At 39.3% G+C, this 21,492-nt stretch overlaps 2 protein-coding genes across 5 annotated transcripts; both read right to left on the bottom strand.

Annotated features, from left to right (window-relative positions):
• Nucleotides 1–919: 919 nt before the first annotated feature.
• Nucleotides 920–16,672, bottom strand: lipeb (lipase, hormone-sensitive b). Of its 4 annotated transcripts, none has more exons than XM_055163784.1 (14): nt 16,538–16,556; nt 13,379–13,419; nt 10,875–11,116; nt 10,170–10,454; nt 8,272–8,362; nt 7,401–7,546; nt 7,013–7,198; nt 6,417–6,569; nt 5,298–5,442; nt 4,983–5,210; nt 4,511–4,690; nt 3,171–3,358; nt 2,482–2,748; nt 920–2,087 (listed from the first exon to the last, which is right to left on the bottom strand). In XM_055163784.1, exons 3-14 carry the CDS (start codon nt 11,112–11,114, stop codon nt 1,692–1,694), a joined length of 2,505 nt encoding a protein of 834 aa, XP_055019759.1. In that variant the 5' UTR covers nt 11,115–11,116; nt 13,379–13,419; nt 16,538–16,556; the 3' UTR covers nt 920–1,691. The 4 variants fall into 4 exon arrangements, with proteins under 4 accessions (XP_055019759.1, XP_055019758.1, XP_020795958.1 ...); XM_055163783.1 differs by lacking the exon at nt 16,538–16,556 and adding an exon at nt 15,766–16,501; XM_020940299.2 differs by lacking the exon at nt 13,379–13,419 and having other exon boundaries at nt 16,538–16,672.
• A 98-nt stretch (nt 16,673–16,770) lies between these two features.
• On the bottom strand, nt 16,771–21,469 carry cd79a (CD79a molecule, immunoglobulin-associated alpha). Its single transcript, XM_020940488.2, has 5 exons — nt 21,314–21,469; nt 19,760–20,098; nt 17,577–17,692; nt 17,281–17,343; nt 16,771–17,144 (listed from the first exon to the last, which is right to left on the bottom strand). The coding sequence occupies exons 1-5, from the start codon at nt 21,342–21,344 to the stop codon at nt 17,031–17,033; spliced, it is 663 nt and encodes a 220-aa protein (XP_020796147.2). The 5' UTR covers nt 21,345–21,469; the 3' UTR covers nt 16,771–17,030.
• Nucleotides 21,470–21,492: the final 23 nt, after the last annotated feature.

Here is a 21,492-nt window from a genome sequence, read left to right on the forward strand (position 1 = left end):
ACTTCCAGTCTAACTTCTTGAAAAGAGTACATTACTTTCCTTTCTCCCGAGTCCTGGTTCTTTCCATCACTATGACTAAAAATATTGCCGTAAGTAGTGGGAGCTGACAGAAACGAGCAAGGTCTAATCCTGTAGCATGACTTCGCTGCTGAAAATCCGGCACTTCACCACAGCAAGGATTTCTCTGCACTCAGAGATTCTGCTAAATCCTATTCATCACACAGCATCCTTCTCCACAGACCTGGCAACCTCAGCCCTGTTACTAGGCAAGGGCGTGACAACAGCAACACTGTCCGAAGCTATATTTAGTTGGACCTGATAGAAGGAAATGACCTCACAAAAGGACAGTTCATTTATAGCACAATACTTACAGCTAATAGGGAGAATGTATGAACTTAGACATTACTGCTTGCTGCAAAGTATTAAACTCTATATCCAAAGAGCTAGGATATGTAATTCAGTTTGCATTAAAGGTATATAATGTAAGGTTTCTCATGGAGGGTCAGTTAAATACTTTTCTCCATGGAAAAGTTATTGCTTTGTCTGGAATGTTTCACAGTATAGTACTGAACTTTTCGATCTTCATGGAGACCAAACCAGACCAAGTTACATGTCAGATGTGTCGAGATACAACCCTGCTCACAATCAGAATACCTGTTTTTCCAAGTATTTTTGAGCTATAAAACCACCTATAATTGAATAAATGTAAGGTAGAGCTGTTTAATGCCATATTGTGGAACATTCCAGGCAGAGCCTATAGAAAACAAGCAGGGGATGGACCCCCAACCAAAAAGTTATGTAGTGCACCTTTAACAGCAGTACAGATAGTGTATACATATGGAATGGCCCTATGCAATGTTTCATAGTTAAATCAGTATGCCCTACTGACTATGAATGAAGATAAAAAACAACTTAATACTTAAGTGTAAAATCAGCATATGATTACATAAAATATAAAGTAATGTACAAGTCAAAGTAAACTACAATGACTTTGCAACATACAGTAATAAAATATGTTAAAACAAATAAACGCTACAGCATAGAATAAAATATGGTAAATTATAAACTGCAGCACATACTTAGTAAATGAATAGCTCTGGCTCTGAACAATTGGGTCTGTTCAGTTTCAAATGTGTAATTCCATTTGGGACCAGAAGCAGAGCAACTCAACACAAAGTGAGCCATATTGCCTGCCAAAGTGGCCGAATGGAAACCACAATGTGAGGTTATTGAGTGTGATTTAGAGTGGCTCCTAACGGACAAGTGGCCATTTTGATGCGGATGCCTCTGTACAGAAGCATATAGTGTGCCTGCCACTGTCATTAAAACCACCAACGACAGCTGAGAACAGGAAGAAATCACCCTATTCAGAACGCGTCTCCACATTTGTGTACAAGGCTTACAGTATCTTAAACTTCCAGCTCCACAGTGTTCACAGCCAGTCTGGTCCAACAGTGCAGCAATGTTGATCTACATAGCAGCAATCGTATTAATGATTATCTAAAATGTGACAGTCTTTTTGGTATATTCATTTGTTCTGCTACTACAACAGATGCATTTTGTCCAGCACTATCCAATTCAACTTGGTTACTCACTCTTTTTTTTTTTTAAACATTATTGTTTTTTGCATGACTTTCATATGACTTTCCATTTATTCTCTTAGTAAACCTTGGGCCCCTACTTTATCCAAGCTATGCTCCAACCCCTCCAGCTTCAGTGTTGTTCTGGGCTACCACAGCAACCAAGTCCTCTCCATCAGCAATCTTCCCTCCTCTCCCCATGGCCTCCTCCATTTCATTAATAGGGTTTACAAACAGTGCATCAGGCTGTGGATTGGCCACACCCCTATCTGTCCGTTCCAGCTTGCGGTGCTTCCGTGGCTCTGGTGGCGTGTTCTGGGTGAAGACTGCACGGATTCTCTCGGCGCAGACGTTGGCAGCCTCACGAGTCTCTCTGGAGAGCTGAGAGAGGCTGAGGAAACCGTGCGGGAGATCGTCCACAACACACAGAGTGACGGGATGCTGAATGTTCCTCAGGCGTTTGGCGAACATCACAGAGTCATCCAGCATGGGGTCCAGAGCACAGGCCTGAGAGGGGAGAGAAGGTAGTATGAAACCTCATTTAAAAGTCTTATAGCTATGTCAGGAATGTTCAACAAGTGTCTAAGGCCAAGAAACAGAGAAGCAAGCCATGCATGTAATTTTGGGTATTCTGGCAGAGTACTTCCAGCTATTGAATATGCCATTAAACTCATCATTGATATTGACAGCACTCGTGCAACTTTCAACTGCTTTTTATCCATAACTTAAGGACATCTCTGTGCGTGCTAATACAACAACAAACAGTATCAGCAACACCAGATATAGAAAAAGCAATTATTATAAAATATACATGTTTATTTATATTCAGTGTGAGAACTGACTCAAATAGTAATATTAAACAGAATATTCTGTCCAATCCTAAAGCAGAAACAGTACTCACGACTAAGTGTACAGGAGGCAGTCCTTTGAGCATGTTATCGGGGGCCAGCAGAGGGGAGCAGAAGGGATCCTTGACCACAGGAGAGCTGTGCAGCCTCATCTCAGCCAGCTGCTCTGAACGCAGAGGCTCAAAGCCCAGAGGAAACTCCCTTGGGTGCTCAGACTCAAAGCCTTCCTCACCAGCAGGTGGTGGTATAGCCACAGAGGACAGGTCAACGGCCATTGAGGGATCATCCTCTTTTGAAAGGTAAAAATTTACATCAACAATCTGAAAAAGGAGAGAAGAAATATGTAACTGCATTGCGTCAACGTGTAGGGTTAGTTCATATACAAGCAGGCATTTTACTTCCAAATATGGCATGGATGTAATTACGGATAACAGTTTTTTTTTTTTTTTTCCTTCTATAAATATAGACTAATTTCCATCACCAATAAATTTGGGCTGTTGTTCATAAATGGCACTTCAGTATACATTATACAGTTAATAAGGCTTTGTTTTGGCTCTACAACAAAATGTCTTCAGCAGCATGAAAGCTAAAATTATCAAGAGAAGAGTGCTGGATTCATTTTATCTACAAAGGCCTGATTATCAAATCAGTTGATCATACTTCACTAATCAGAATCTCCCCACGTTTGTGTTGTGTTTTCAGGCTGTGTTAGATGGCAACAAACATGGTGAGCATGACTTACAGGATCCTCTATAACACTCAGTAATGGTGTACTCTGGGAAATGCAGTTGTTGTGTGATCCCAGGTCCTGGCATGTCTGGCTCTTCACAGATAATTTCCTGGTTGAGAACGCCGAGGTCTCCGAGGGCACAGGAGGGTCAGCGTGAGGAGAAGAGATGGCTGCCTCAGATATGCTCTTCCTCACAGAGTCTAGAGGAGGAGGAGAGATGGACAGGACACTTAAGAACTACAGGGATAAGAAAAACCTGAGAAAACTATTGGCACACAGTCACTCCTTCTATGTGCTTCTTTATCATCATTTTAACTTACAAATACAGGCAACTAGGCAGAAATGCAAATACATGTGTATAGTAGCAAGAAATGAAAAGTGGGTGGAGGAAATTAAAAGACTGCTATGGTGGTGAGGCCAATGTCCTGTTTACAAAGCAACGCGAGAGAGTGGGTATAACTGTTTTTCCTAATAAGCACCACAAATATCCAATCTCTTAAAGAAACCATCTCAGTGCCGTGATTGTCTGTTAATAATGTACACCCACCAATGGTGTATCATTCGTTCTGACTTGCAGTTGGACACTGGGGAAATCACTATTTGCTGCAGATTTACAGTGGCTGCAATGAAAAAATATTGTTAAGGCTGTTCATCTCCTGAGACGTACACTGATATAAATAGGATGAGGTGCGTTGTTCAATGGGTGGGAAGCAGCCATAATGTGTTGAACTGAATGTTAAGTAAAGAATTCATGATATTTCTCCTTCACATGGGGAGGGGAGCACACTTGCTGCAGTTTAAAAAGGATCTAAAAACAGCAATCCAGGGCTGTGAAATGAGTTTTAATCAAGTTTGAGATTCAGTCATTTGTAACCATTAATGATATGCTTGGGTCATTTTAATTGGGAGGTCCACATCCTCTGTCAGAATTCAGACTGCAGTCTGCTTACTAAGTCTGAAGTCTGCAGACAATTCAGACTTTGACCTAAAAATGATCAAATTTCCCCTTCCAAATGTCAATTAGAAGTTTGTATATGCTTTAATAATGCATAATATAATAATATTCAATAACAGGATTGATCATTGAGGAAAGAATTTAATTTTTTTTCATATCTGTATCTTATAATGGCTTTTATCAAAATTGTATTTTTGTAAAAAAAAAATCCTTCAAAAAAGAGGCCTGTTCTGGAACAAAAAAAAAACTTGTCACATAACTTTCCTGAAAGTATTGTAATATATGAATAATTCTACTATTCAGTTTGTATCATCGTGCCAACAGACAAAAGCACATAGCACTGAGTGTGTGAGTGCATAACAAGCAGCAAGACTTGATGTGATGAGTGGAGGTGTACCTGAGGCTGCTGGCTCTGCAGCTGCAATGGGCTCGGAGGAGCCTTTGTTTGAATCCAGCAGAGAGTGGATCCAGTTGGACGCTCCCTGTCGGAAGTCTTTGAGCAGCAGTGCAGTGTCTCTCCTCACCAAGCTCAGAGTGCTGGCCTTCTCCACCTGCTTCTCTGCCTGTGGCTCATTACCTGCACAAGAACAACAACAGAGGGCGTTTAACATCTTCACTTTTCTTGTGAAGGCACAAATGACAAAATTTTTACCTCTATGAATACATTTGGTATAGGGTTACATTTATGTAAAAGCAATAACTTATGGTTGGTAATGTATTGTAATTGCTTAAAACATTTGACTGATACAAAACCTCCATAATGAAATTCCAGGTAAAGGTAGTGTAGTGAATAAAGCAAACATGCAGCAGTTTTTTAGGGGGAGAAAGTAGAGCTGGCTTCCTTCTCACAGAGATGTAGATGTGTGTACCTGCGTAGGCGCTGAGACACCTGGAGAGTACACTGAGTGGCAGCAGGGGATCCATAAGTGTGAGCAGGCGGGAGGGTGAGGCGTAGGCAGTCAGCAGGGTGGCAGGGTAGGCTGCCACAATGCCATCTGGCATCCGCACGCCAAAGGCAGCCGCTCGCATCGATACTGTCACACACAAGTTTCCTCCAGCACTGTCTCCAACCAGGCACACTTTCTCCCCAGTCCACCCTGAAAAGAAAATAGAGGGAGTATAGTTTTGTTCAGAAAACTGATTCTGAAATCATAAAAACACAACTGTGCAATTGAGTGAATTACCCAGTAAATGGTGGTTCCGTAAAGCCCAACAGTATGCGTAGAAACACTCCTCCAAGGCCCGGGGAAAAGGCGCCTCAGGAGCCAGAGAGTAGTCCACTGAGAGGATGGGCACACCCAGGTCCTGGGACCAGCCCTTCAGGTAAGGCTGTGAAACAGGCACACAGCACTTTAAACAAGGAAACACCATTTCTACTATGGGCACATGTCAAACTGAAAAATATTTAGGTACTATAGAAAGAGTCCATGCTGACTTAATTCTTGCATACCCACACAAAGTTTTTCTTTCCCCTGTGTCAGATTAGAAAGCAATTTTACAACAGGAATAAAGAGCAGGACTCCAGTGTATTTACTTTAAACAACACAGAAGTACTTTCTCTATTATCACTGATTAAGGTCAAATTGTAGAACAGAGTGTTCAACTCCAGAACAAATTATAAAAGCTTAAAAGATAACCTTTAATCTTATCTGTTATGTCAAGAAAAATTTATTGCATCTCATAAATGCTAAGCATGTAACAACTGAACGGCAATCTATAGCTACAGTATGATTAATACCAAAGAGTCAAGCAGCTTCAAGGATATTTATATTAGGGGCCTTGTTCAGTGAACTGTAATCACTAACTTCTTAGAGAAACTTTGTATGCCCCATGGATGTAGCTCCTAGTGTAATGCTTGCAAACATAAAAAGGTTAAACATTTGTAAGATTAGGAAAAGAAGAGAATGCAGTCAAAGTCAAGCCCAAAAGCAAAAGGATAGTTCAAAATGTCTTCCATTAGAGCTTGGGGTAATCCTGCTCTAAGGTTGTACAGCCGGGCCTTAATTCAACATGACAGCCCTGCTCGCCCCTTCTGTGACTGCTCTCTCTCATCCTCTGGTTGCTATGCAGCTGCAGATCAAGGATGCCTATGTCCAAGGCAATTTCACACTGTCATGTCTGCCTTTACTTAGAAGAAGGCCAACAACTGCACAGAGCTAATATAAATGTAATGTAGACACAGCAGAAAGAGTAAACAGGAAATGCAACATCTCTACCATAAAGACTCAGACATTTATGTTTTTCTATCATTGTCTTGTTTATGGACAGAATGACAATAACCAAAGACAAAGTAAAATTCTCACCTCATGAGACTTGGAAGTCTGAGCAACAAATCCTCCCCCATGAAAATGGATCAACAGGCAGGGAGATGAGGGCAGTCTCTTGGTCTTCAGCCCCAGTGACAGAGAGAGAGCGCCCCCATCAGAGCGGGACAAAGACAGCAACATCTCACTATCCTGAGAAGAAAAATGAAAAATATCATAACCCACTGCATAAAACTCTACAATTAATTTTCTGGCTGCCAGATTTTCCTGTGGGTGTCCAAACACATGCTAATTTTAATTCATTAAGAGAAACTATCGGAGAGGAAGTGAGGCCAAGGCTGGGGTTTTGTGCTGATGTAAGCCCACATTGTTAAAAGGGACAATATTGTTGTTTTGGAGCGAGATCAACGGCTAAAAAGTGTCTGCTGATAGCCTATCTGGTTAAGAGCCAGAGTGCAGACAAAGTACGAGAACTTCCTCGGAGAGTTACAAACTAACGAGCAGGAAAAGTAACTATGGTGCCACAGGGCTTGAAAATCATACACTGAATGACTATCTTTACAATTTCTAAAAACTTAAAACAGTCTGGATAATAAGTCATTTTTATATGGCCACCAAAACTGGGTGTAACGTACCTGTCCTTCACGCAGGTCATATGAAATGAGTCTCATCTGAACTGGGGCAGAGCCAATATGTGCAGACGGTGGAGCGATGGTTACAGAGGCTCCGTGATTGGCTACCAGTGGGAGGTCAAAGGGTATAGGGGGCACGGAAAGGGCACGGTTCACCTTAACAGTTGTGGATGTCATACTGGCCAGACTCTGCGTGGGGGGAACAGAGAGCAAGAGTAGAAAAAAAGAAAATTTCAGACAGAAAGACAAAAGTTAGAGATCAAGTTGTGGAGAGGCAACATAAATAAATCATTAATCCTACAAATGGATATTTTTGGTCTGGCAGTTAAAAAATTAAAACAGTTATGTGGTGAGGAGATTGGTAAAATGCTGTGTGTACATTTTTACTTACAGATAAGACCTCTGTCTCAGTAATGTTCCAGAAGGCCTTCCAAAAATGGACATCCAAGTTCTGGGTTATGCGCTCAAATTCTGCCCCTCTCAACTCTGGGTCAATAGCATACTTCCCTGAGGTAAAAAATGAACTGGCAGCTACACCTATGGAAGCACAAAGTCATAATGAGACATTTTGAAAAGTGTTTAGTTTTGATCAAAATGTAAATCAAACACACAGATTATAACAATGATAATACTATCATCAGGACAGCATTATTCTAGAATTGTGATATGTAATTTGGAATTCACAGTGTCCAGAAATGACCAAAACATGCATTTTAAATCAGTTGTAAAGACTCAAGGCTGCTACACAAAATCATTTTAAGAAATTGTATTTTTTTAATAATTTTTTTTTTTTTTTTTAAGAAATAATTTTGAGTGTTCAGAAAGTATGACTGAATTTAAAAATGCATGTGCTGTATAGAGAAGAGCATCGAGGAATATTTTGGAGTAAAATCCAGACTATAACACCACAGGTTAGAGTGATGAAGGGTTAGTGCAACTCACCGTATGGTGCAATACCTCCTGACTCCACTGTGACGCAGTACAGAGCACAAAGACCATGAAAGCTTTTTGAAATGAAATATTTATACTGGTCTGTGTAAGGATACAGGTCCATTCTATCTAAGATCTATACATAAAAGAGCTCAAAACACTGGCATCTATAGAGGACACTAGTCAGCTATTAGCTTCAGATGGATGAAAGCATCTACCACATCAAACAGGTGCCCAGTTAAGGGCTAAGGCGCATGTAAGAGCAGCAGGGGGTGAGAGCAGTCTATGCATGAAAATTTACTTTGGGAAATGGGAAAAGTGAGCACACTGACCTATTCCGGACTGGTGCCGCTTGTAGTTTTCACCAAATGCCACAAGGCCAATAGCAATGGTCTGTAGACACGGGCGAATGGCTGGAGTGAACTGAACAGACAAGATAACGGATTCTTGTGAGCTTTAAGTCATGTTATAATGTTGTTTTGTTTCATTCACACATGTTTGAGTAATCCAGCATTATTAGGCTGTCTTTATTTCCATGTAGTGGGAGTTTTAAAGATAACAGCCAACTTTAGTTCAGTGAAAATGGACAGTTCCAGGGTTGAAATTATCCAAATAACAGTGAAGGTATATGAAGATTAAAAACACAGTGGAGCACTTCCTGTATTGTATTATGACATCACAAGGTGGAACAGAGGGTTTTCTGTTTGTCTCTAGGTATGTTAATGATCAGGAAACAACATTAAAACTAGTGCTGTCATGCGATTAAAAAAATTGAGAGATTAATTAATTATGATCTGTAATTAATTAATCTAATTAATCTAATTTTAATCTCACCTAAAAATTGCTGAGAAAAGCCTTCAATTTGAGGTATTTTCATTTAAATTCATTATTACATTATTGTGGCAGATCAAAAGACTAATATAGATTTAAAAAAGTGACTTTATAAAGTCATTTATTGTTTAACAAATCTCTCCAATTTGGCTGTTGAGCCCAAGTCTCCATGAATAAGAAACTGTTTGTTGTAAAGTAGCAAGGATGAGGAAATCTGAACATAATAACTTTTGTGTACTTAAAGACAATAAAAAGTCCAGTCTTTCCTTAACCATATTAAAAATATTATTGATAGAGAAATATATATGAGATCACTGGTTTTAGTCCTGGTGTTAGTCCTGGTGTTAGTCCTGGTGTTAGTCCTGGTGTTAGTCCTGGTGTTAGTCCTGGTGTTAGTCCTGGTGTTAGTCCTGGTGTTAGTCCTGGTGTTAGTCCTGGTGTTAGTCCTGGTGTTAGTCCTGGTGTTAGTCCTGGTGTTAGTCCTGGTGTTAGTCCTGGTGTTAGTCCTGGTTTTAGTCCTGGTTTTAGTCCTGGTGTTAGTCCTGGTTTTAGTCCTGGTTTTAGTCCTGGTTTTAGTCCTGGTTTTAGTCCTGGTTTAGTCCTGGTTTTAGTCCTGGTTTTAGTCCTGGTTTAGAGGCGCACAGGAGGAAGCGCGGTTTACGCAGCGTACGCGAGAAAACACGATCCACACGCGGCTCACGGGAGGACAGCGATGTCCGCGCAGTGTCTACGGAAGGAAACGTGGTCTGCGCGTTTCTCAGGTTAATGACGATGATGAAGGTGTGTGTTTGTTTGTGTGTGTTTGTGTGTGTGTCCCCTCATGTGGCAGGTCACTATAGGACAGTAGTGCAGACATCATGAGCCTATGCAGGTTGTTTTCAGGCGATATTATATTTGTTATTTTCTTTTATATTTCACGTCGGGAGAATAATTTCCAAGACACGAATGTGTTTTTACCTGTGCGCTGCTGACTCTGTTCTACTGGCTCTTCGACCTCGTCCATTGTGCGACTGACGCCGCCAACGTTAACATGACGTTTACATCGCTGTTACTGCGCGCGTTTTGTGTGGCTTTCCAGCAATGAGTGGAATTACCGAAATAAAAAAATGTATAAATGTGTTTTGTGTGTGTGTGTGTTGTTGTCCCAACAACACATAAAAACAGGTTTTATAATAAAGAAACTCACATACAGAAACACTAAAGTTAGAGATTAAAAATGAGATTAACGCGATTAAAAAAACATAACGCGCTAAATATGACTGTAATTAATTAATCGCAATTAACACGATAATTTGACACCCCTAATTAAAACACTAATAAATATAATACACATAATAAAATAGCATAATATGGGCAATTTAAGCAATAATCTCAAATATTTCCCACCCTTTTATCTCACCTGAAAGCCTAGACAGCGGCCATAGAAGCAGCCTTTGTGCATGGATGCGTACTCTCGGACAAAGCTCTCACTAAGTCCACTTTCGTCATGAAAGAAAAGGTTGCCATGGCTGTTGTCGTGGAGCATGCGCTGGGCTAAGTAGAGCAGGGCACGCAGCTGGCAGAGGGCATTGCAGTAGGCCTCCATTTCTCCAGCATTGTGTGCCACACGAAAGAAGATACTGCGCCTGTTGACACTGATGTAGCGCCCCTTGTGGATGATGTGCAGAAGGCAGCATCTCACTACCTATAAAAATAAATGAAATTTACTTAACTTCTGGTTACATAAATAAATAATCACCATATAAACTCATAGTAATAACAAAAATATTAACTGGACCTCAATAATCTATTTTAAAACATTTAGTAGAATTGCAGGTTTTGAAATGTTAGCAAGAAACGATAATATTGTTGTGCGAGTTGTAGTCAGAAAAGTAAGTGTGCGATCATAGGACAGAACAGGAACCTGTTAACAGCCCTGTGCCTCAGGGTGATACAGATTAGTCGGTGAGGTAAGAGATGAGAAGGCTCAAACATGTGGAAACAAAGAGGAATTCATTTGTAGCTGTGGTTGAATTAGTGTTAAAATTTACAACATGATATAAATGAAGTAGGTAAACTAAAGGTGCACTGAGTGCTCTCTGTGTCGGGTAAACATCAGTAGTACCTTGACCAGTGAGCGGTAGCCGTTGGCTGGTATGTGTGGATCAAAGTCAAAATGATGGTAGACTGCCGAGAAGCCGGTGACGACAGGCTCCAGGCTGCGGGCGTGCTCCTGGATCAGGTTCATGACTTCCACCAGTCTCCGTGCAGCATCACCCTGGGAGCCCTTGGCTCCTCCCGAAAAAAAGGAGGCATTCTCCTCACATACGCTGTACAGGGCTGCAAACACTGCCTTGGTGTCCATGACTGCAAGTGCAAAGACAAAAAGTAGGCAAAATAAATTGAGAAATTAAACTGATTAAAACCAATTGTTAATGCATTTTACATTTTAGACAGCAAACAAATGCAGAAGTCTTATGCATGTTATTACTTTACACATTAACGCCTGAGGTCCCATGTGCCTGAAGTACATGCTCACAGCTACGGACCAGAGTCTCTACAGTGGTCGATTATTCACACAGCTCAAGTGTGAAGAGTCTGAAGACAGACACTGACATTGGCACCAATTCACCACACATATAATCCTGAAGGACTTGTATAAGGCATATCATTGTGAGATTTCTCTACCTCCTATTAACTAATCCCCCATAGCCTGGTGCATGTAAGCTCATTGATTAAAACGTGTTGAGCAAGCCTTAAAATTAAATGATGGAAATCCAGCTTGAGCAGAGAAAATCCAGTAAGATTTACACTGACATGCAGTACATGGAACAGAAGGGAAAAGCAGCGGACTGTTTACCAATTGGAAACTGCTGGGAACAAACATGGATTTGCATAAAAGACAAAAAATAGGCACAAAACCCCAGTGACTCCATCTGATTACACACACAGCCATGTTTTAAAGGGTTATCTTCTACTGTGCTGTGGAGGCATAGTCCCACTGGAGTACCATTGTAACTGTGGGAGTCACTGCCAAGATACTCGCGACCTGTGTTTCCACAACAGTGAATTATCAGTATCCTCTAAGATTCCTCCATATCTGTGTCGGAAGGGCCATATTACACAATTTTCTGATCTATGTTTCCTTATCAAAAACATACCAGGAGCTGTGTTTTGTTTCATTTGTTTCACATATGTTTAACACACAAACCCTGCATATTTAGGCTGAGTTCTTCTCCACTATAGAAAACACTCTTACTCTCACTCACTATTTCACCTGTTATGCCATGTGGTAATACAGGAAGTGCTCCACTGTGTTTTTAAACTCCAAATATTTTGCTTCTGTCCCAACTGAACAAAAAGGTAAAAGCAGCAGTTAACTTGAAAACTACCACTACATGACATTACAAGGTGGAACAGATCATTTTGACCCTTGGAGATGTAGACAAACTAATAATAAATGGTTACTCAAATATTGTACGTGTGAATGAAACAAAACACAACTCCAGGGATGTTTTTGAGGAGGTAAAGCTCACAAGAGTCAGTTTTGCACAATACAGGACTTTAAAAAGCAGGATTGATGCCATGCTGTCAGTTACATCACAGTTTAAGTCAATAAACACTTACCTCAGTTAATGTGTGAGTACAGTTCAGATATGTTTTAAGCACGTGTCCTCCACTACGGTATCTAGTTCTACAAAGGCTAATACAGTATGAAAATGCAATTTATGAAAAGAATACTCTATCTGATATAGGCTAATCTCATGACTTCAAGGGAGACTCAATAGTATAACAATAATTACTTTGTGAGATAGTAACATTTAGCACCAAAGTTGCAATACCCATAAAAATCCATACACAAATGCCTTACTCAGATCCATCAGTGACTTCAGATTTTAAACTGGATGAGCGAGGGTTAAATTAAGCAAAGGGAAGTGTTGTAAAAAACAGGAACTAGATGAGAACATTTTGCCATTTATGCACATTGTGTTACCTTTGACCTATTTGTAAACTCTTCGTTAAAACTTAAGTGACCATATGATCCTCTACAAAATTTGTTAATAATATCAGAGGTTGTGCATGCCCTTGCCTTGTCTAACTGCAGAGAGCTTATGTAAATTCTGTGCAAGTTAAGCGCGGTCTTCTTATCAGATATTCAAATACACCACAGCAGTCCTTCTGGGTTTAGCATGAGCCATTCAAATGAAGCAGGAGATAGGAAAACTTACAATGCAGACACTTACCTTATTGATTCTGTGTCATCAGACAAAGTCAGGTTTAATCTACTAAATTCTACCCTGACATTTATCAATAATACACTTAGCCTGATGGTGCACCCCCCCCTTTGTGAAGCAGACATTATTTGTCACTGTAAGCCCACTGCGTCCGTTAAGTTGCACCTTGTCTCTCTGCATTAAAGATGGATGAAAGCTGGTATAAATAAGTCATGTACAACACGCAGCATCAGTGACTTTACAGGCCTGTAATGACTCCCTGGGGACTAACAGACAGGACAGTATGGATTTATTGTACACAGTAAACTGCCTCTAGACACTCATGTACTACTACTGAAATCTACCGAGGCAACTAATAAGAATCAGCAAGAAAAATGTGAAAAGTTTGCTTTACCGGCATGTGAGTTCAAGGCTTTGTCCTTGTCAGTATCCTCTCTGCAAAAGCAGCGCCAGCATGGATAAAAAGAGACACAGAATGAGAGAGAGCGGGGAAGGGTGGCACACACAAAGATAGCACTTTTGTTCTAGTTGCTCCCTTGTGTTTTTTGGCTCACACTCTGTTCATCCTGATCTTATAAGCGTTCTGGGAGGTTGACAACACTGCTCTGGTTCACTTCTCATTCTGTGCACTCCTCTGTCATTGGTTCTTTCCTTTCAGCGACCTTCAACCTAATTGGACTGTCCTAAGCTCTGAGAAAAACAAACATGACGATGACAAATCTAAACAGGAATTATTTACCTTGATTTTCTAAAAGACCCCTTTCATTTAAAGAGGTCATCCTAACTGTAAACTGCATTGTACATGATGCTTGTGTTGTTAAGTAGATTTATTAGCATTACTGTTATGTCCATTAGCTCAATATAAAGCATATAATCTATTTAAAGGCTTAACCACATCATGTGTCTATTATTGCGATTGACAATGCATCCACAGCTGTTTAACAATGGAGGCTTGAACACTGAACACTTGAGAAAATCTAGTGGCTAACTGTTATGAAAAGAACATACAATATGGTCTTTCTGCCATTTATTACAAAAGAAGCATATCCCTTTGGCCTGATCTCTTGCTGATACATGTTGACAGTACTTAGGCTGAAAAGCATGATCGATTACGCACTTAAACCAGTGGAGTTAATAATAGTCATAAGATTCAACAATGAGTTGTTTTACAATATTCAAGATGTCGGTGTTGACCATTGTGTCAAGTGATAATAATGACATATCCTCATTAATAACTGTTATTATCTAGCGTAAACAGTTTTCAGAGTGAATACATATGGCTCTAAGTACAGAGTATATAAAACAAACACATCAAAATTGAAAGCTAATTGAATTGTATTCATCTTATAACTTGGTATTTTGTTGTGATTGGGATTGTAATTCTATACACTTATGTTGTCAGGGGCAGAATTGTCATTATATTGTAGCAAGCTGTTTTATGCAGCACAATATTTGATACCTTTAGCAACCCCCCCAAAAAAGAGAATGATCAGACTGTTGGTGTGCATGCAGATTATTAAAATGTTAAAGCAACTGCATGATTTTGATTTCAAATCCCATAAACATGGCCCATCTGTGTCTCTGGTTATGAGGTAGATATGTTCAAATCAAATATAGCCCTTATTGAGAACAGATGCAATGTTGATTTATTCTTATTTACAAAACATTGAATATGATGGCCAAGTTTTACGTCATCGTTTGGTACTTTTGTTTTCAAGCTGATTATCCAATCAGATAGGAGAATGAGTTTCACATGAGTCTCTCATTTTGGTAGCCAGTTTCAATGCTGAAATCCAGATTTAAACCTAAAATGACTTCCTCTGAATGATCACTACCTAAACCCCAGCACATGCAGCCAATCATAATCTGTGCTAGTGCAGCCTCTGCGAATCAGTGAAGGAATTCTTAGAGGTTCTGAGCTTTTACATGAGGTCCGGTTGTGATTGTAGTATCTTTTTTTTAAACTGTAAGAGCACAGGCTACATACAGTTTCTTTAAAATGTATTTCACATAGCATGTGTTAAAAGACAAAAAGAAGGTAAAAATTATTTCCAAATTCAACTGTTACTCAAAACATAACGTTCATATTATCAGATTTCTGTACAATGAAAGCTGGACCTTTGAATGACCCATGATAAACTTACACCTCTGTCACAGTAATCTCCTGACACCCGAAACCTCACGTGCAGATGTTAAAAATAGGTGCAAAACAAATGACGTCTAACAGTTAAAGTAAACATTTTTCCAGAGCCATTTTGTATTGGTGACCCTTTGCCCACATCAAGCTCCTTCACAGAGACAAGGCAACAACAGGAAACTAGCAACAATGATCGCCACTGGGCCAAACACAAAGAACACACAACACATTTCATTTTGTTCATTTAGTTCTACAAACAAAGAGATTAAGTGGAATTCAAATATTACATAGAAAATATCATGACTTTAAAAATCCAATAGGCTGATTATTACACTGGTGGTGTGTGCTGGTCGTATTCGGTCAAATCCTAAAAATTTGTCTGCCTACACACAAAAATAATTTCAGAAAAGAATGCTGATAGAGAATAGCCTCATGTGGAATCCAAACATCCAGTTACACTTCTGGGTAATAAAATGATGAAAGAAGTTATAATAAAAGGTTGTTGCATCTGTAAAATCCATACTCAGTCTCATGGGAATAATTAACCTCGATAGAAAGGGACTAGTTTTTGGACAATGGTTTGCTTCGGTAATACACACCTAAAACAGTTTTGAAAGTGCAGTAAGTGGTCTTTAATTTATTACCTGTCACTTATCCATGCACCAGGAATGCTTGGCTCCAGGAAATTTAGGAAACCCTCAGATGACACACGGTTGGTTCTCTATTCAAAGGCTTGTGTCTAGAACACTCGAATCTGTACTCGGAATAACAATAGATGAGTAACATGCTACAGCTCTGTTGGGAACTGGTAGTTGTAATACTCGTAGCATCCAGTCAAGCCTGTTGCCTTCTTTCCCTGTGGGTCACCGGCTCAACGTCAGATAAGCGAACTCATGACCGCGTCACCAGTGAGTCCATGAAAGCGCTTTTACAATCTCATAACTCACCGTGCAACACACAACCAACACCCTATGCATCAGCAAATCACGGATGTTCCGGTGTATATTCAAGCGGTCTCTGCGTTTACATTCAGATGTCCAGTCAGCATGAGAGTGTGTGGGAAATGCATGCTATGGCTGCAGAAAAAACGTGATTCTGACATATCTTGACATCACCTCTTGCAGTGCTGTAGCGGTACAACTAACTAGTGTTGGAAATAAAGAGGAAACATGGGTGTTTAACTATGGAAATTATCTCAAAAGATGGCACGGAACCATTTTGAATAGCATATCCGCTAGCACAAAGCCTTAAACTGAGCAACTACAGACCCGAAGCCAGCTGGCACAGTGGGAGTCTCCCATGCAAAACGCTTTTCCAGGCCAGCTATTGTAGCAGCGGCTAAGACAAGCTAGTGGGAGATGACCAAAGCGCGCATGTTCACGCAGGACAGCAGTGAGGGAAAAGGAAGCCACTCACCGACTGGACCCTCTTTATATCTGGACGATCGTCTTCCATTCAGGCTTTTTTCTAATCTGTGCCCACTGCTTTTCTTACTCGACGCCATCTTCGCCCACTCTGTTTACGCACCGCCTTTACCGTGGTCGCTTCATAACCTACCTGAGAGTACAGACGACCCGCCCCTTTTAAAAACCACAGCCAATCACAGAGGGCGCACCGGTCCAGTAGCCAATCACAAAATAATAAACCAGTAAGATCCGCCCATTTATTAAGAAGCGTACAGTTAGGCAAGCTCATTGAGAATACTGACAATATTTGATAAAAAGTGGTCAGATGAGATCATGAAAAAGAATACAGACATCAAAATGCAAAACAAAACAAATAAAAAGATGTACATGAGGATATATAGCCTATTTCAACGGTATTTTTTTCAAACTAGTTAGATTATTTCTGTAAAATGTAGGCCAAAATGTGAATTAACAATATAAAAGAGTATTAAACTTGGCGTCTTCTAAGGTTTCTCAAGTTGCATGTCTTCATTGTTTCCCACATCTTCATATGGGCCATTTCCTTGCAGGTGTTCAAGCTGATCATATGCTTCATAGCAGTCATCCAAATTTAGGCCCTAAATACAACACAAATATTTAAGATAATGAATAAAATGTTGCTGTCAACTGTTTTTTTTGTTTTTTTTCACAGTATAGGGGTATTTTAGCCCTCTAGAACTCTTCAGTGTTGACGTCAAATTCAAGACACTTCACCTGGTATATGTTCTCCTCTTCTTTTTGCACCTTCCTTTTCTCCAGCTCATTCAGGTCTTTAGACTGTAGAAATACCAAGATAAACCGTGAGAAACTGTGCAACAAAGGAGAGTTTGAGGTGTAACGCAACAATCAGTGAGTGTACAAGAACTGGTTTAGGATTACTCATTCAGTGTGTTGATAGCCTTGGGGGGGCATGTTATTACCACTGTTGAGAAACCGTGGAAAACAACCACTGCTCCAATTGCTACAATGTAATAGGATGTATCAGAAGAGATTATGAGTGTTAAAATAACCTTGACAAGCAGGGCGGCTGATGGCAGGATCACACATAACAAAAGCAGGATCCCCTCTGTGATTAGGATAACATTCTTGTCACTTTCACTCAGTTTTATGGTCTTCTCAAGAGGCACTATGTACACAAAAGGATTATGTTCAAGACAAACTGAATTCATGTGGTTTAGGTATGTCTGTACACAGTATTGCAAAAGGAAATAACAAAAGCCCAACTTGCTGATTAAAGTTGCAAGTCTGGATTTAGGAGTTATATGACAAACGATTTACAGTCTATTGAAAATTCTGGCAATATTTTTTAGAAAGGTCTCAGATCATATAATGAAAAAAATACAGACATCAACAGATATACATGAGACCTATTTTAGAGGTCCTATATTACACAAAATTTAATCGTGTGAGCTCATCAAAAACATACCTGGAGTTGTGTTTTTTTTCATTCACAAATGTTTGAGTAACACATTTTTATAAGTCTAGTTTTAAATTGCTTTCTTCCACTGTGTGCTAGTTGTCAAGTTAACGTTTACCTTTTGTTCATTAAAGATTGGAAATTTCAGTGTTGAAATTATCCAAATAATTTAAGTGAAAGTGTATGGAGTTTAAAAACACAGTGGAGCACTTTCTGTATTACCACATGACATCACAACATGGAACAGAGTGTTTTCTGAGAGAAGGACTCAGCCTAAATATGCAGAGTTTGTGCTTGAATGAAACAAAACACAACTCCAGGAAACAACATTATAACAGGTCAGAAATATGGGCCTTTTAATAGTATTTTATTCAGTTAGATTGTTTCTGTAAAATGTAGACCAAAATGTGAATAAAAAAAATATAAAAGAGTATTAAACTTGGCATCTTTTAAGGTTTGTCTTTAAAACAACCTGAATCCATGTGGTTTGGGGATGTTAAGGCCAACTTGCTGATTAAAGTTTCAAGTCTGGATTTAGGTGTTATATAAGAAACATACGATTTATGGTCTAAAAACAGCTACAGCTTAACAAATGCATGAATGGTGAATTGTTTGAGAATTCAGGTTGACTCACTTAAATCCAAATAAGGCGGATGGTGAGATTACGTTTCAGTAAATAATGCTGCAGTAAATTTAGTCTAAGAGGATGAAGTAATTTTGTAGCTTTTTATACAGAGCCTAATAAAACTGACCACCCATTTATATGACACCTATTAAGATGGCAGTTGGTCAGTAGCTGTGGTTTTAAAGTTGTACTATGTAACTTTTCTCATGGAATGTATGCATTAAAACACAGATCTTGTATTCAGTTACACATGTTGGCCTATTTACTGTGAGCCTTCTGTGTAAAAAGATGCCTTTTTATTGTGAACATGGAGATGGAGATGGCTATGTTTAATGTCATATAGGGATATAAGCAAAGCCGTAACATGGAAATTAGGTATTAACAGGCAATCCACCCAAAAAGTTACATAGTGTGTCTTGCATTTATTTATTATAATCTCCACAACTGCTTCTAACACATTACCTTGGAAGACAAAATGTTCTGGGATAATCTGGTGTTCAATTTTAACTGTTGCTTTAATTTTAGTTTGATCAGTGTGTGTTAAACCTGAACAACTAGGTTCTATTATGCAATACTGAGATTTAATCCATGTTATAATGTCGTGTTTTTCACATCTTTATCATTAGTCTGTCTGCATCCCCAAAGATCAAAATGCAGTTTCACCTTTTGATGCCATGAAGTGGTAGTTTTCAAGTTAACAGCAACTTTTATCTTTTGTTCAGTACAGATGGGCAATTCCAGGTCTGAATTATCCAAAAGATTCTAGTGAAAGTGTATTGAGTTCAAAAGCACAGTGGAGCATTTCCTTTATTATCACATGGCATGAAATGGAGTGTTTTCTGTTGAGAGAGGCTTATAAATATGCAGGGTTTGTGTGTTAAAGTGCAAGTGTATGTGAAAGAAACAAAACACAACTCTAGGTATGTTTTTGATGAGGATACAACATTAAACATAGAAAATAGCACAATATAGGCCCCTTATGCTATAATATTGATGATGTGTTGACTAAGACCCTGAATGCATGGCCACTCAGCCCATGGATAGACTAAGGTTAACCAGATTTATGGCTTATGAGGTGTTAGCCCTATTTAGAGCTCACACGACTCCATCGCCCTTTGTCACATACAGATAAACAGAGATTCAGTACTTACTATAAACTTGCAGGTAAGTGCCATGAGTATAGACGTAAACATGATTGGGTCCTGTTTTGATTAAGCAGCGGTAATAGCCAGTATCATTCAGTGCGGTAGACTGAATGTGGAGAATGCCACGATATTGTCCACCTCCCAAGTCGTTTGTCTTATTTACAGCGTCACCTAAAGAGTCATATAGAATGTTTTTCTTTGCACTTTCTCTTGATTGCTTGATCCAAATGAGCTCTATTTTCCCAGTGGTGTTGAAACAGCACTCCAGCCGGACCGAGTAAGCAACTTTAACTTTCAAAGAAGGGATATCGGCTTCCAAAGTTATCTCACTCTGCACACAAAGCACTAGACAACAACACATAGTTCAAAAACTGTTATCGTGCCAAAGTTAGCCAAAGTTATAAGTTGTATACATTTATATTTGTATTTCTATATTCCTGTATTTTATTTTTACTTGTACATATAAATGTATATAAGTATGATTTATTACACCTGTCAAATGTTTGCTGCTTATTTTGAATTTATTATTAACATTTATATTTTTACTCTTTATTATTATAATATGTGAGCTACTGTGTCCAAAAAATTTCCCTTGTGGACCAATTCAGCCACACGCTTGTCTCCATGGAAATGTTTAGTGCTTTGTCTAGTATGATCCACAGTATGGCAGGCAGACAAGCAGGTTACAGCACTATCGTACATTACAAGGCAGATCTGTGGAGAGTCGCCCCATTCACAGAGGCAATTATTGTATTTTTGAACAATAGAGACACCCGTAATGCATAAATGCTAGATGGATATTTTTAATGTCATCCCATGGAACATTCCTGGCACCACAATAACATCTCCATGGAGACAAGCATGTTGCGGACCATCCACAAGAAAAGTTGTGCAGTGCAGCTTTAAATAATACAATTTATTTACAGTAAGTTTGCTTAAAGTTTAAAAACAGAACAGGCAACGGCCATCTGTTCTGGCAGGAAGTCAGGCTCACTGGAGCAGAACTGTTAGAGTCAACTGATTACAAGAATAGATGCTAATATGTTATAAAATGTATATACACTTCTTAAAAGTGCACTGTGTAACTTTTCAGATGGAGGGTCCATCAAAAGCTTGTCTCCATGGAGATGTTATTGCTTCAGTCTGGCATTAAACCTTTCTATCTTCATGAAGACCAAACCAGGCCATGTTAAAGGTTAGATTTGTGGAGGCAACCCTGCTCACAGTCAGAATGCCAGTTTTTCTAGGCATTTTTGAGCCAATAAATTCCTGTAATTGAATAAATGTAAGGTAGAGCTGTTTAATGTCATACTGTGGAACATTCCAGGCAGAGCAATAACATATCCATAGAAACAAGGGGGTGATGGACTCACAACCAAAAAGTTACATAAATCTATACTTAAACATGCATTAATTGTTGCCTTAATTGCAGCCTAACTAATCCACTACAGCAATATGTGAGTCTGAAGATACCAGTAATTACCATTTTCAAATCTTACCAAAGTGGCAAAGAAAACTTTGGACACTGTGATCTAATATGAAAGAGAAATAAAGGCTCACCACAAAAGCTGCAGAGAAGAAGCCCCAACATTTTTTTTCTGTCTCTGTGACAAATGTTTTCTCTCCAAGACTGACACTCCAAGACACTTGCCAACCACGCAACTTCTCTTCTGAGCAGGTGGCATGCTTCAGTGGCTTTGACAAGTCACACATTTGCATAAAAAGATGTTTTCGACACA

This window comes from Boleophthalmus pectinirostris, unplaced genomic scaffold (genome assembly GCF_026225935.1).
Source record: "Boleophthalmus pectinirostris isolate CB_2022bp ecotype Guang Dong unplaced genomic scaffold, ASM2622593v1 HiC_scaffold_6, whole genome shotgun sequence".
Lineage (NCBI taxonomy): Eukaryota > Metazoa > Chordata > Actinopteri > Gobiiformes > Gobiidae > Boleophthalmus > Boleophthalmus pectinirostris.

What these genes read in the sequence shown, in the direction of transcription:
- cd79a (XM_020940488.2), bottom strand. Translation starts at nt 21,344, where the DNA reads ATGTTGGGGCTTCTTCTCTGCAGCTTTTGTG. An exon ending in CAGCCGCCCTGCTTGTCAAG is followed by an intron (nt 17,344 to 17,576) that starts GTTATTTTAACA and finishes GTATTTCTACAG; the next exon opens with TCTAAAGACCTGAATGAGCT. An exon ending in AAGAGGAGAACATATACCAG is followed by an intron (nt 17,145 to 17,280) that starts GTGAAGTGTCTT and finishes TGTTGTATTTAG; the next exon opens with GGCCTAAATTTGGATGACTG.
- lipeb (XM_020940299.2), bottom strand. Translation starts at nt 16,625, where the DNA reads ATGGCGTCGAGTAAGAAAAGCAGTGGGCACAGATTAGAAAAAAGCCTG. An exon ending in ACGGAACCACCATTTACTGG is followed by an intron (nt 5,211 to 5,297) that starts GTAATTCACTCA and finishes TTTTCTTTTCAG; the next exon opens with GGTGGACTGGGGAGAAAGTG. An exon ending in TGAGTGTTATAGAGGATCCT is followed by an intron (nt 2,749 to 3,170) that starts GTAAGTCATGCT and finishes CTCCTTTTTCAG; the next exon opens with ATTGTTGATGTAAATTTTTA.